Genomic DNA, 13923 nt, shown 5'->3' on the forward strand with positions numbered 1-13923 from the left:
TCCGACAACCAAATCTTGTACGAACTACTTCGCACAGCGCATGAATAATGCGGAAAACTTCCTTTTTTTTTATGTGAAGACGAGTATAGAAGCTATAATTCACTGCGCTTATTTGCATTACACAGTGCATCTACAAGCGGCTGTCTCCGCTGTCTCGACCACTGATCTCTATTGCAGTAGGCTAGATAGCGGATCGGTGCTTGTCTGCTGGGGTAGACCGGCATTACCGGCAGCCTAGCTTGACACCAGCTAAAGCATGGATGAGACTGTATGGGAGAAACGGGAAAAACTTCAATTTCTTAACGCAGTAGGTTTTTCTCGAGGGTGAAACTTGTGTCGGGTTCTTGCGGAAATGACAGTTAATATTCGGGGCTCAAATACCAACAGCGTTAGAATACAAATATTTTTTTTATATAAATATTTTGTGACTGAGGGCCGAGGGTTGCGACTATTTTGGGCGTAAACTGCGATGGGGCTCAGTGAGACAAGGGTTGCCAAGAGTCAATGTGGAGTTGTTCGTGATTCGAAAATGATAAGAGCTTAGCAGACGATAGGTTACAAGGCCTTTACTGGGGATATTCGCATCAATTTAGGCTCTTGTAAATATCGTGTCATATACCACCTGAGACTGTGGTGGAAGAAATTGGAAACTTTTTACTAGAAGAAACAGACACAGAAAGGTACAGTCGCCGGCCATATGAGCTCCCCCGGCAGAACGCCGACCGGAGCAGCGAAAATCCCGCATGCGGCGCGTCGAGCGTTGCCGTGTTCTGGGAGCCGGGCTATTGGGACCAAACCATTCAGTTATCAAAGGGTTGGACGCAGGAAGTTTAATAGCATTCCGTGTTTTGGAACGTGAATCTGAAGCATGGGACCGATTACAATTCCGCCTCCGGTTGTAGGTAAACGCAGACGGCTTATCGCAATTCTTCGCTGCATAATATCTCTGACATGTTATATGCTACTTTTTTTATTTGCAAAACCGGTTTGTCATTTAAATATTTCCTACCCGAAGAGTAATCCTACGCACAAACTTTCTTACAATCTTTCTTAAATCTAGACTAGACAATGACAAGCGATTTTGAAATAATTTATTTAATCTATAGGGATATGATATAAATAACAAAAAGAAAAAGATTTGTGTCGAAGCAGAATAAAGATTCAGGCACTTTTCATGAACGCGTTTTATCGAAGAGACTTTATTGTTCTGCGCTCAGTAGCGTGTTGCTTCGCCAAGGGTAATTATCTACACGATGACTTTGCAGATGGCTTCCTGGTCAGCCACTTCTCGCTTGCCGAGGGATCATTGTTGTCATGCCTAATATCATATCAAACATAGGGTCTTTACATTTGTAAGCATCGATCGAGCAGCGCTGCTTTATCTGCGCCTAAAGCAAGCTCCAGTTTATCAGTAGTTATACCGTCATCTCCGAACACTTGGTGCCAATACCCGAAAACGGCGATTCTAATCGGCCATGTTTTCGTGATTCACACTTCTAAAGGCTGAAATCCCGATAAAAGCTATGCGTCCACCCCTTTGATAACGGAATGGTTCGGTCCCAATAGCCCGGTTCCCAAAACGCGGCAACGCTCGAAGCGCCGCGTGTGGGATTTTCGCTGATCCGGTCGGCGTTCGGCCGGGGGAGCTCATATGGCCGGCGACTGTACGTCTCAAACTCAGCAAACTGGTTTATTTCTCGATCATTCTATATATACCCACGAAGCCCTTCCAGACCACACTCCACGCAAAAATCCCCATTGTTGAAAACAGTTCCGAATGGACAGAACATACATGACACACAAAAAGGGGATACGGTTCATTCGTCACATGCGCACTCGTCACAGGACGATTGGTCACAGGACGATTCGTCACACAGGAACATTCGTCATAGGATGACTCGTCACGCGGCCAACTGGTCCTACAATAGTTCGTCCCCCAAAAAATGTATTGTTCAATTTGGTTCGGGTGGACGATGTGGCTCACCTCATATCTTAGTATGTCCTTAGCTTCTGAAATGCGAAGAATTTGTAACAAACGTTTTAGCTTCTGGTTTGGTCCCGAACATTGAACGTTGGTTCGGCCTGACAAAGTGGGTCACCTCTTATCTTAGCATGTCTTTCGCTTCTCAAGGTAGAAGAATTTGTAACAGACGTTTTTGCTTCTAGGCCCGTCCCGAAGGGTGAATGGGGAGGCCATAAAAAAGCGACTAATCCTGAGCTCAGGCTACTTTCAAAAGGATGGAGGTGATCGCAAGAGAGAGAGGTGGAGCCATGCAGCTGCACGCGGGGTGCTCGTACACATGCAGCAGAAAGAATTCCGATACTTATTGGTTTTCCCGAAGAGTTGTATGCAAGGCAAAGTAAAACTGATTTGGCTGCCAGTCGGATTATTGCTCGTTCAAGCCAGCAACTTAGATCAACCTGCTGAAGAGTCGCAATATGATGAAAGGAAAAGCGGATGAGCATTGTAAGATTAGTTTTTCTAACTGGGTCCGGACATTTCGTCGAACACCGTTTCATCGAACGCCGTTTCATCGAAACCGTCTCATCGAACACCGTTTCATCGAACGCCGTTTTATCGAACGCCGTTTCATCGAAGCCGTTTCATCGAACGCCTTTTCATCGAACGCCGTTACAGCCTGCAATATTTTTGCAATTTATTTTGATTTTTATACACAACGTCATCTAATTCTTTTTTTTTAAATCACAGTATGCAGTGACGAGATAAGTTCCATCGTGAACATGTCCTGCTTCGAGAAGAAAGCCTCCATGAAACAATGACCCCTCTCAATGTCACATGAAACAATTCAAAATGAGACAAAAAAAAAAAAACAACAGAAAGCACGATGTGCTTTTTGGGAAGCGGGTAGTGTTTTATTATCTGACAGCGCGTACCTGTAACCTTGGGTTATGTGAGGATCCCAAAGGGTTCTGTCTTCTTGGGTGACAGCTAGTACACCCAGGGCTTTACTATTTTCTGGTGCGGGTCGGCCTTCCTAAGAAAGCGTCCTGAAGATGATTCATAGGCAAAAGGGTCGGTAATAAAGTTGACAGTGAAGGGGAGGTGGTTCCACTCCAGGTGTAGCCCGAAACCATGTTGACTGACACTTTGTGCAGCTTTTGACTCTGTAGAGTTTAAAAACTAAGAACTAAAAAAAAAAAGCAGAAACGTTCAATCTGAGCATAAAGCTGATAATCAGAGTATCATTACATTTTATTTCGTGTGCTTTCCTGGCAGGGTATCGTTTTATTATAAGCGTGCTGCTCTGGCAGTTAAATGCTTTTCGTGAATAAACCTTCAACTAAGCATAAGTGTGCAAACGAGCAGGTGTGAATTGCACATTACCGAAACCCCCGGACAGCCGGTAAAAAAAAACGACACAGACATTCAAAAGTGTTTTAAGTGTCGGTCCTTTACCTCCAGTCTCATGTTTTCTGACAGGTACATGAGTAAAACTTCTCAGTAAGTCGCATACCCATTTGTTTTTATATCAATGGTTTTTATTTCTAGCAATTTGGCTCCACCCTAATAACAGTTTCACAAGTGGCTACCTTAGTTTTAACAAATGTAAGGTAAAAGATCTATAAAGCACTGTAATGCCCAGAAATTCGATACAGAGAAATTCGATGAAACGGCCCTTAGCGATTCGATGAAACGGCATTCGATGAAATGGCGTTCGATGAAATGTCCATTCATTCGATGAAACGGCGTTCGATGAAATGGCGTTCGATGAAATGTCCGCTACCCTTTTCTAACTATTGGTTTATGTGACAGTGGGAAGTCGTGAAACTCATCAGGCAATGTGGGCGGTTGTTGAAATTTACAATTTACTATCGTCCCCTGCCCGATCGATGTGACCAGTTGCCCGCATGACGAGTCATCCTGTGACGAATGTTCCTATGTGACGAATCGTCCTGTGACCAATCGCCCTGTGACGAGTGCTCATGTGACGAATCGTCCTCATCCCCACAAAAAGATCAAGCGCACGCACAGACAAAAGAGGCTCTTATCTGTAGCACACCTCGGGACATATCAGTGACCTTGATAAAATTGTCGACGACAGCACACATAAAACGAGGACACTGCAGGGCATCGCAGTGACCTTGAAATAAAAGTGCAGAACTATCCTAAACAGTAGCACCAAAACCACACGTACTTTTAGAAGAAAAAAAAACGAGAGAAGAATTATTTCGTTGAAACACATCTTGGTGACCTCTAAACCGCGGCGATGAACCCTAACTGCATATTTATTTATTTATTCAAAATACCCATAAAGGCCGTCTGTATGAGGGTATTAATATTGTCCCCCTAATCCCCCTTTGTCTATTTTCCTTTCCCTTCCCTTTCCTATCGAATCAACGTGTTCGCTTATAGGCTCAGAAAACTTTTTGCAGTTGCTTCCAAGTTGCGTTGATGCTTGGCTTATGAAGTTTCCTATTGATTTTATTCTCATCGTTTCTTCAACGGCCCTCTTGATAACATCTCGCTCTTTATGTAGAACTTCCGTTTCTGACCTCTTTTTTACAAAAAGGGTTGAACTTAATCCAGCTAGAAGGGAGCCTTTCACTGAGAAATTCAGAGGGACGAATCGATGACCAAGAAGACTTTCATGGAAGACAGTGTACGGTAATGTCAATGGATATTAAGGATTTTTACTATTTGCTAGAGATGTTCGCTTGATGGAAAGGGTTAGACAAGTTCTAGAGCTGAACCTGGTAAATTTTCAGTCCAGAACAGGTATCGCCGTCGACAGTGAGCCATTCTCTTCTTAATTTTTATCATCAGGCGACAGTTGTTGAATATAATGGTCAAAAATATGTTCAGAGAGATAGAGTATGCATTGGCTCTTCCGTGGCATCGATGTTAGCAGAAACCTATCTGAACACCTTAGATAAGTGTGTAACTGAAACTCTTAACGAAAATAACTTGAATGGGTGCTTGGTAAAAAGTAACGTCGATGACATACTTATTTGCGCTTTTCAAGAGAAGGATGCTCGGTGTTTGGAGTCGATTCTAAAAACAGCAGCTCCGGAGGTTAAGTTTACAACCGAACAACCTGAAAATCAGGTCCTGCAGTTTCTTGATTTACGCAGACATGTCGAACATGCTCTTTGTTGGGAGTACGGGAAAAACGCCGCAAAACCTGTGCTAAGCAGGGAGAGTTGCCACTCCAAATCGGTTAAAGCAGGGGTAGAGAAGCCCTTGTAACGAACGCATGCGTAAATCATGCACTCATTTTATGGGTAATGCGGTCAAGGAACAGTAGTTGAGGCTTTAACCTGCAGGATATGAAGAGGAATTCATCAAAAAGCAGTTAGAAATAAAACTTCAAAATGAACACCAGGAAAATAAAAACAAAGGAAAAACGTAGCAGTAATCCCCTATTTCCACGGCATTTCCCACACCCTAAAGGCTTGCGGCAATAAGTTCGGAGTAGACGTAGTGCTCTCAGATTTCAAAATGAGCAGATTGACGCCATTTCTGTCAAACCACAAATGCTGTTTGAAGGCCCCATCGGGAACCTTCGGTTCCGTGCAAAGAAAGTGTGGTATCTGAAATTCCGTTAACATGCGGATTCAAGTACGTGGCACAAACCTCGATATGCATCGACGATAGGTTAATAGAACACAAGAGAAATGTTAACACGAAGGCACCGAACTTGGAATTTGCAAAACACATCGAGGAATGCAACAATTGTACTGCACACTGGTCAGAAACGGAAGATCTAGATAAAGAGCGAGATGATATCAAAAGGGTTGTTAAAACAACGATGAAAATAAAATCAATCGAAAACTGCATAAGCAAAACATCAATGCAACTTGGAAGGTTTCTGAGACTATAAACGGAACATATCGATTCGCTAGAAAAGGGAAGGGAAAGTAAAAAAGTCAAAGGGGGATTGGGGGGACAATATGCAGTTAGGGTCCGTCGCCGCGGTCTAGAGGTCACCAAGATGGGTTTCCACAAAATAATTCTTCTCTCGGCTTTTTTTTTTATCTAAGGGTACGTTTGGTTTTGGCGCTACTGTATAGGATAGTTCGGCACTTTTTTTTCAAGGTCACTGCGATGCCCTGAGTGTCAAGTGCTGATTGTTGGGCGAGCTGGTATTGCACGTGAGAAAACATGATTGCGCTCTGTCGTGTCACTGTCATGGCTGCGGTTGCAAATTATTATTTGATTTTTCTACTGTTCTCGCTAGGCACAAAGATGAGACTGTTAGAGAGATAATGGAGGCGGACGCCATAAATAAGTTCCGGCACGTGTTGTGTCAGTGTGGCTTCAATTGACTTGGCGGAAAAAGAGTTAGTGTAATTGCGGTTCGTGGCACGCCACGGAATGGTTGAGATGTGGTGCAGTGACGCCGTATGTTTTTACGCTGAGGCTCTTGAATTAAATCAGTTAAAAGTTAGCGCTCTGTGATATCTGTTCTTCCTATGTCCGTGTCTTCAAGCGCAATCATGTTTTCTCGCCTGCAGTATTTTCGTTTTATGTGTGCTGTCGTCGACAATATTAACAAGGTCACTGCCATGTCCCGAGGTGTCCTACAGGTAAGGGCCTCTATTGTCTGTACGGGCGCTTGATCTCTTCGTGTGTCATATATGTTCTTTCTATTTGGAACTGTTTTCAATAAAGGGGATTTCTGCGTAAGGTGCGGTTGGGAAGGGCTTCGTGGGCATATATAGGATGGTCGGGAAATAAACCAGTTAGCTGAGTTTGAGACGTCCCTTTCCGTGTCTGTACCTTCTACTAAAAGTTTCTAATTTCTTCCACCACAGTCTCTGGTGGTATATGACATGATTAGCTATCGCCAGCTCGCCTGCACACTCACTATATTTTCACTTCTTGTGCAGAGTTCTTTTGGTGCAAGCTTTTGCTTCGAACTGCAGTGATGACTTCTGTGACGAACTAAAACTCGGCGCGTGTCATTCATTTGTTGAACGCGTCATTTATTTAGCAAAGAAAACAAGCAACACCGGCACTCTCAGTGGTACTTCGGCACATTTTATCTTTTAAATCGGCGTTCGAACGCTTGACAAATAACGATTCGATCTCCAAACACTCTATGTAATAATCGCGGCACATCATACAATACTCGTCTTCGGCGCATCGCGTACGAGCTTTAATATTTCTTGTTTTGTGTGTTTCTCCAATAAAATAACGTGTATTGCCTGGTGTCAGGTTATGGCCATCCGCGGTTCCACTGACAAGCTTCGGATAATCCAGCTTCCTGCAATAGAGATCAGTAATCTCGACGCGTTTCCACAACAATCGATAGTACTGAAGCCGCTAGAGCTCCATCCAGAGTAGAGTATATATTGCGGTCATTATGCGTCCTTACTACCACCGCTTATAATGCACGCATCATATATAATACTCCCTTGTCAAATTTTGCAATCAGGCATGCAGGGTCGTCTACTCTAAGCAGCACGTGCATTTGTTAAAAGGACACTAAGTGGGGATTTATGCTTGCCGAGGTTTTTATATGAAGTTAACCTCCCTACTGAAAAAACGTCAGGGAGGCCCACTAGAATTGATTGTAAGGAATGGAGAGGCCTTTTAGGATATCCTGAAATGTCTAATGGGCCCATCAGGCTTCTCTAGTGGGTCTGTGGGGCCCACTAAGATATTTTTCTGAGAGGTGGGCGTTTCTTCAGGATTGCTCTTGAAGGTCTGTGTGGCCTTTCAGAGGCAATATAACGGCTCTTTGTGACCTTTCAGGGCCGTTCTAAAGGTTCCGCGAAACCCATCAAACATTATCGGGAGGACCTCGCAGAATTCACCCGAAGACGGTAGTGCGTAAACGTACTGTATTCCAGAGATGGCAGTAATGGCATTACTGTAATGAAATTACAGTAATTAAATTTCTTTTTGTGGTAATGAGTAATGTAATGAATTACTTCTCCAGGCTCGTAATTTAATAATGTAATTAATTATTTTCAGGCAGTAATTTCGATAGAAATTACTCATTACTTTTGAAATTACTTTTGTCCCAAATTATTAAGTTCGTTTGCAAGCTTTAAAAAATAAGAAAAAAAATTAATTTGCATGATGAAACGTGAACGAGATATCAGAGAATATAAACGACGGCCACCTGAGTGCAAAACCTCGTACGAAGAACTAAACAGACGCACAAGGCCGGGATGGAAAGGCGAACGAAAAAAGCTGACGTGTAGACATCGCTAAAAGGCGACGGCTTACGAACTCTAAGCAAGACAAATTCACGGCGTCACGTAATCACGACGATACTTAGCTTCGTTCATCCCTAATCTGACAGTGTGGGGGGAGCTGCGAGCCAACCAGAACCAATCAAACACCTCCCTTTCATCACCTCACCCGTCCCTTTCTCTGCGCGTGGGTATGAACAAGAGCGTGGTAACATCACGAGAGATAAACGTGTGACTGTTCCAACGAACACGCAACTCACCGCATTCGCAGCTTAGGGATGAACGGCTCATAGGCTACAAGGCGACGGGCACATCACCAGTGAGTTAAACATAATTTAAAACCTGAGAGGACAGGACAAACAGATCCCCAGCCGTGTACTTTCGTCAAAGCAAGGTCAAACCGTAAGCTTCGACGATTGTGAACAACCAACGACCGTAATAAATAGTCAATTCCAAATGCCTTGTCAAGACCCCAGAACGTTTCGCGTGTCCTCGAGCAAAGCAGGTGCCGCTCGCGGTAAGGCTCGCTGCATTACCTTGGGAAGTTTATTCGGGAATAAGCCTACAAGCTAATGTCACCACCCGTTTGTTGGGAAAGTACACAATTTAGGAAGCTCGCGCCATTCCTCAGCTGGCGACGCTTCTGCGTAGCAATTATCTAGCCCCTTTTGTGACAATGCGCAAACACTTCGGGTGTTTGGGAACAATACTTTTTCGGAGGAATGACTGGGAGTACGACAACTAGTGCACTTGGGATGATAGGATTATACAGGGTGTCCCAAAAAAATTTACAGGGATTTTTTTTTTTCCGCGAAAACAAACTAGGCACCGCAGAACGCTCATTCTCAATCCAAAAGTAGCGCTAGAGCTCACAACCAGATGCCAAAGTTTCAGCCCGATCCGATGCCTTATTCGAAAGTTAAAGGTGATTTTCTGAAAATTTCTATGAAAAAATGGAGCCCATTTTTGCCCGTTTTCGGTTTATGATGCCATAGATCCGCATGTATTCGAGACTCCATCGGCCGCCATTTTCCTATTGAAATTATCAAAAAATCACTTATAACTTTTGAATAAAGTATCAGATCGGGCAGAAACTTTGGCATCTGGTTGTTATATCTAGGGCTACCTTTGGGCGGATAATGAGCGTTCGACGATGCCTAGTTTATTTTTGCGGTAAAACAAAAACGTGTAAATCAGTTTTTGTGACACCCTGTACATTATACTGCGTCCGAGACGGAAGGGAAACGTTTCCGCTGACGACTCTTTGTAAGAACGAGCTCCCGTTGCCCGACTTATTAACAGACTGACACGGACTATCACTTCGTCTAAATCAGGAAGATGGAGACCATACGACCCTTTTAGTAAGCCCTTTCACCGTTGAATGAACAGCAAAACCGGTGGATCGTATGTTTTTGAGTCACATCTAAAAAAGCTATTCGTCATAGTTAACACTTATGTGATGTGCGCCAGCAAAACGACTGTTCAGTATGGTTCACCTTGAGGCGCGAAAGGCTGCTGCAGTGTAGACAGGAAGGTCTAAGATTTGGTACATATAGGGTAAATAAAATGAGCACTAATTACTGCCTCAAGGTATTCAAAAGTAATGTCAAAGTAATTTCACTACTTTTGCTGTGTAATTGCAATGCAATATAATTAAGTTTAGTTTGCGTCAATTTCTAATGTAATTTAATTACATTCCTGCTGTTTTGATAAAACTAATTAGTGATGTAATTTAAATACATTTTAAAAGTTATTTTGCCATCTCTGCTGTGTTCATCGGCAGTCCGCATTGTTGACGCGAATGCGTAAGCCTGTTGTGTCGCTCCATATATTGGTTCATTGTGTAGACGCAGTTGTAAGCGAATATTGCTTTGGTCGACACTCATTAAGTGCAAACGATGTCTGCATATTGCCGCCCATTGAGAACAGACAGAAGTCTAAGAAACTAGCTTTATTCAACGATCTCGCCCCAAGAATTCATCGGTTCGAGTTGGCCACCCAGCGGATCAGTCACGCGCCCAACAACGTAGTAAGCCCAGCCGGTCCGAAATGCGAGACATGCGATGGACAGCAGACTACAGCGGACCATGAAGAAACTCGGTGTTCATAAAATACGCTTGAATGGTTCGAACTTGGTTTCAACTTCGGTGCCAGGCAGAAATCAACGCCAGTCAAATAACTGCCGGTGGGGGCGGACGCCGGACAAACAAAACCTAGCCGGCCTTGATCGCCTTAAACAGTCCGTGGACCGGGACAAGTCCGAGCGCCCGAGCTGTATGCGCAACTGGGAGGTACTCGTTTTCCGGAAACAATCAGCGCCACTAGTGAGGAAAACGCTACAAATAAATCGCGCGTGAATCTCCTTTAATTCGCGAACTATGGCACCTGGAAAGGTGGGAGGAACTTCAGTTCACCCTCCTTCAGCGTGAGTTTCGTACCTTCGACATTGCTTTAGCGTGGCGTGTATGTCGAGCCCCCGCACTCAGCCGAAGCATCGCGGAACAATATGGAGGGCATGCTGAAGGCCGGGAGTTCGAATGATACCTCGCTCTTAATATTATCACGGATGGAAAAGCGCTAGACAATTGTAATTTGAAAATAAAGGCTTAATTGCCGAACTTGTGCCAAACAAAATAAAAACAACGATTGCCGCAATAGCAAAAAAGCGGGCGGCGATTTGGCGGCGTAACTGAAAGCAAGAGCGAGACTGACTCGATAAGATCCCGCGTAGCTCCTTATCTTGTGTGCGTGACTCTCTCGAAATTTAGGAAAAGCAGTTTCAGGCGTAGCGCGCTCGGGACGAGAATGTACAGGCAATTTCGATGACGAGAAACTAGGACAAAATAGTAAAAGTTACTCCCCGATCAAGAATTAACGGGAGTCTTCTAGAATTCCATGACCGAGCGTTGCTTGTTCGGCCCTGCGCGCGGCAATACCGTATTTACTCGAGTAATAACCGCACTATTTATGAACAAAGCCCTTGCTTCTACTTTCTCACGGAACACATATCCAGCCAACCATTGCGTTGAACATGAATAACATAGCGAATAACCAGATCGAGAACACGATTCTCCATACAAGTGCAATCTTCACAGATGGTATCCTTGCACGAAGACGCTATCTCTGTCCTGTAAACAGCTGGAATCATGCTGTCAATCGCGGTGACTGACAATCTGTGTGCTCCGCGGAAAAGCGAACCCTCAGGCTTTCTTCATAACAAGTGCCGTTATTACTTGAGTAAATACGGTATGTCAGTGACTAGCCGCTTGCCTTCTTGCTTTGACGACTGCGGGGACGGAATTGAGTTTAAACAATCAGTTCTCCCGTGAATATTCGCTTTCATTTTTGTAGTGAATACCTCTATAGGAAGAGCAACTAAATGAGAGAAAGATCGTGTGGTGATGTCAGAGCGCCTAACACTGAGTGGAAGGATAGTGGGTAGACGCAATAGCTAGCTTCCTTTGTTCACACCGAATTACTCAACTCAGAGCACGCAAGGGCGCCGTCTAAACCTCGTGTAGGGGAATAGGACACTGGCCTTTGCGTCTGCCGACCATCCTGCCAAACAGTGCTCTCCTATTCTCCTCACCAGATTCTCTCCGTAGATAATGTCTGAAAAGGAAGCACGAACCTGAAAGACTATGTACTTGCAGTCCAGGTCATTGGGGTACCCGCGTGGGTAGCCCAGGCTTCTGATGTCAAACAGTCGGCTCGTAAAGATCTTGTCGCACTTCTGCTGCTGCGGCGGCGGCTGCCTGTGGCCTTCGTCGACGGGTCCTAGCCCCTGGAGGGGTCTGGCCGGGGGCGGCCGGGGACTCTGACCCTGGAGTGCACACTCGTGCTGACGCATTTGGATCTGGAAGCCCGGCCGCGAGTTGGCAGCGTCCGAGTGGAACCGGATCACCTTTTCGTTGCCCTCGAAGTCGTACATGCCTGGGAGTCATTGGAAGTAACGTTTAACACTAATTTCGAGCACAGCCCAGTCCAGGGGGGCTATGTTCGACAAATGTTTCCTTTCCCCTTAAAAGAAACGGAAGTGACGTAAGGGACGATATCGCGTCTGATTGGCTAGAGGCTCAAATGACGAAAGTTCCCTCTTTCGTCATTTGAGCCTCTAGCCAATCAGACGCGATATCGTCCCTTGCGTCACTTCCGTTCTTTTTTTTAGGAGAAACGAAACATTTGTCGAACATAGCCTCCCAGGTACTATAATCAAATCGCCTGCCTCCTTTGCCTCGACGCAACGTAATCACACTCGGTTAGCGCCAACTCAGCTATTGGGCCCGAAGCTCAACGACCTTCGACGCAACCCAGCCGATTGCAGCACTCGTATCTGAAGCCCCTCGAGGAGTTTGCGTTTGTCTTGCAAGTATCGTCAAGTTCGAGTGTACTAATATGATTTGTTTCGAAATTATCATCTTGATAGTCACCAAATGGTGCGGCTAGGTTCTAAATATAATAGAGAAGTTAAAGTCAACCACGGAGTACCAAAGGGAACAGTACACGGCCCATTACTTTTTAACTTTGATGTTAACTAGATAACCCAGGTCAAACTAACAAGTAAACGTCTCAGTCTCTTTACGATACGGTGATTCTATACGCCCACACGAAATATGCAAACACCGTAGGAAAGGTTCAGGAAGGTATTTTTAATATTCTTCGATGGTACCGTAAAAATGAAATGATCGCAAATATATCCAAAACACAAGTAATATGCTACCGATACCCAAGAAAAAAATAGAAACTGAAATACCAATAAAAATGCACGAGAATAAGGGCAACAACTGTTGTTGCCCGGCACTAGAATATGTCGACAATGTAAAATACCTTGAAATGTACATAGAGGCCATCATCTTAAATGAAAAATTCATGTAGAACAGCTATGCAAGAAATTGAGAACACTAACAGCGCATACTTTATTTATTTCCAAATACTGCCAGCCCAAAACAATGAGCTTAGGCAGGGTGGCGGTAAACAAATGAAAGCCGTTTACAACTTCCTGTAACGCCCAATTAGAGCGCACCTCTTGAGGAGGAGGAGGGGAAGGTATGGAGAGGGGGCTATGCCCCTCCTCCTTTCTTGCTCGGCTCTCATTTAGAAGAAAATTTTCCGATTAATTTGGTTGAAAATGTTTCCCGCTAAATTTAGCGGGAAGAATTCCCCGCTAAATTTAGCGGAAAAAATTCTCCACTAGATTTAGCACAAATTTTTTCCCTCTAAATTTAGCGGAAAAATTTCCCCGCTAAATTTAACACAAAAAAGTTCTATGCTAGATCTAGCAAAAAAGTTTTCCCGCCCAATTTAGCGGAAAGCTTTTCCCCCAAAATTTAGAGGGAAAAAAATTCCCCGCCTAATTTAGTGGGAAAAATTCCCCGCTAAATCTAGCGGTAAAATCTCTCCGCTAAATTTAGCGGGAAAATTTTCCGATAAATTTAGCGGGGAAATTTTTCCGCTAAATTTAGCAGGGAAAATTACCCATCATGTACCACGCAATTACGCCGACGCCGACGGCGACGGCGACAGCGACGCCGATGCCGACGCCGCTCAAGGCGGAAATGGGCTCCTAAGAGCTGCGCTCTAAAACAAATGCAGATACGCTTGTAAAAGAAAGAAAACAAAAAAAGAACAATCTGCGATTACAATTACAATTACAATGGTGCCATACTGCTGATGAAACTCGTTATCGTAGGGGCACTTACAATATCTGACTCAAGTTTACTCCAATCATCTATACATCTTGGGAAAAATGAAAATTTA

At 44.2% G+C, this 13923-nt stretch overlaps 1 protein-coding gene across 1 annotated transcript in view; it reads right to left on the reverse strand.

Moving 5' to 3' along the window:
• Positions 1 to 13923, reverse strand: part of LOC8051371 (bone morphogenetic protein 1) — a 61482-nt gene that overhangs the window by 616 nt on the left and 46943 nt on the right. The window contains exon 8 of the mRNA XM_042292948.1: positions 11798 to 12099. Within this exon, the coding sequence (XP_042148882.1) occupies positions 11798 to 12099 (302 nt within the window). The remainder of the gene's footprint in view (positions 1 to 11797; positions 12100 to 13923) is intronic.

Source organism: Ixodes scapularis, unplaced genomic scaffold, assembly GCF_016920785.2.
Source record: "Ixodes scapularis isolate PalLabHiFi unplaced genomic scaffold, ASM1692078v2 PGA_scaffold3__209_contigs__length_174095766, whole genome shotgun sequence".
Lineage (NCBI taxonomy): Eukaryota > Metazoa > Arthropoda > Arachnida > Ixodida > Ixodidae > Ixodes > Ixodes scapularis.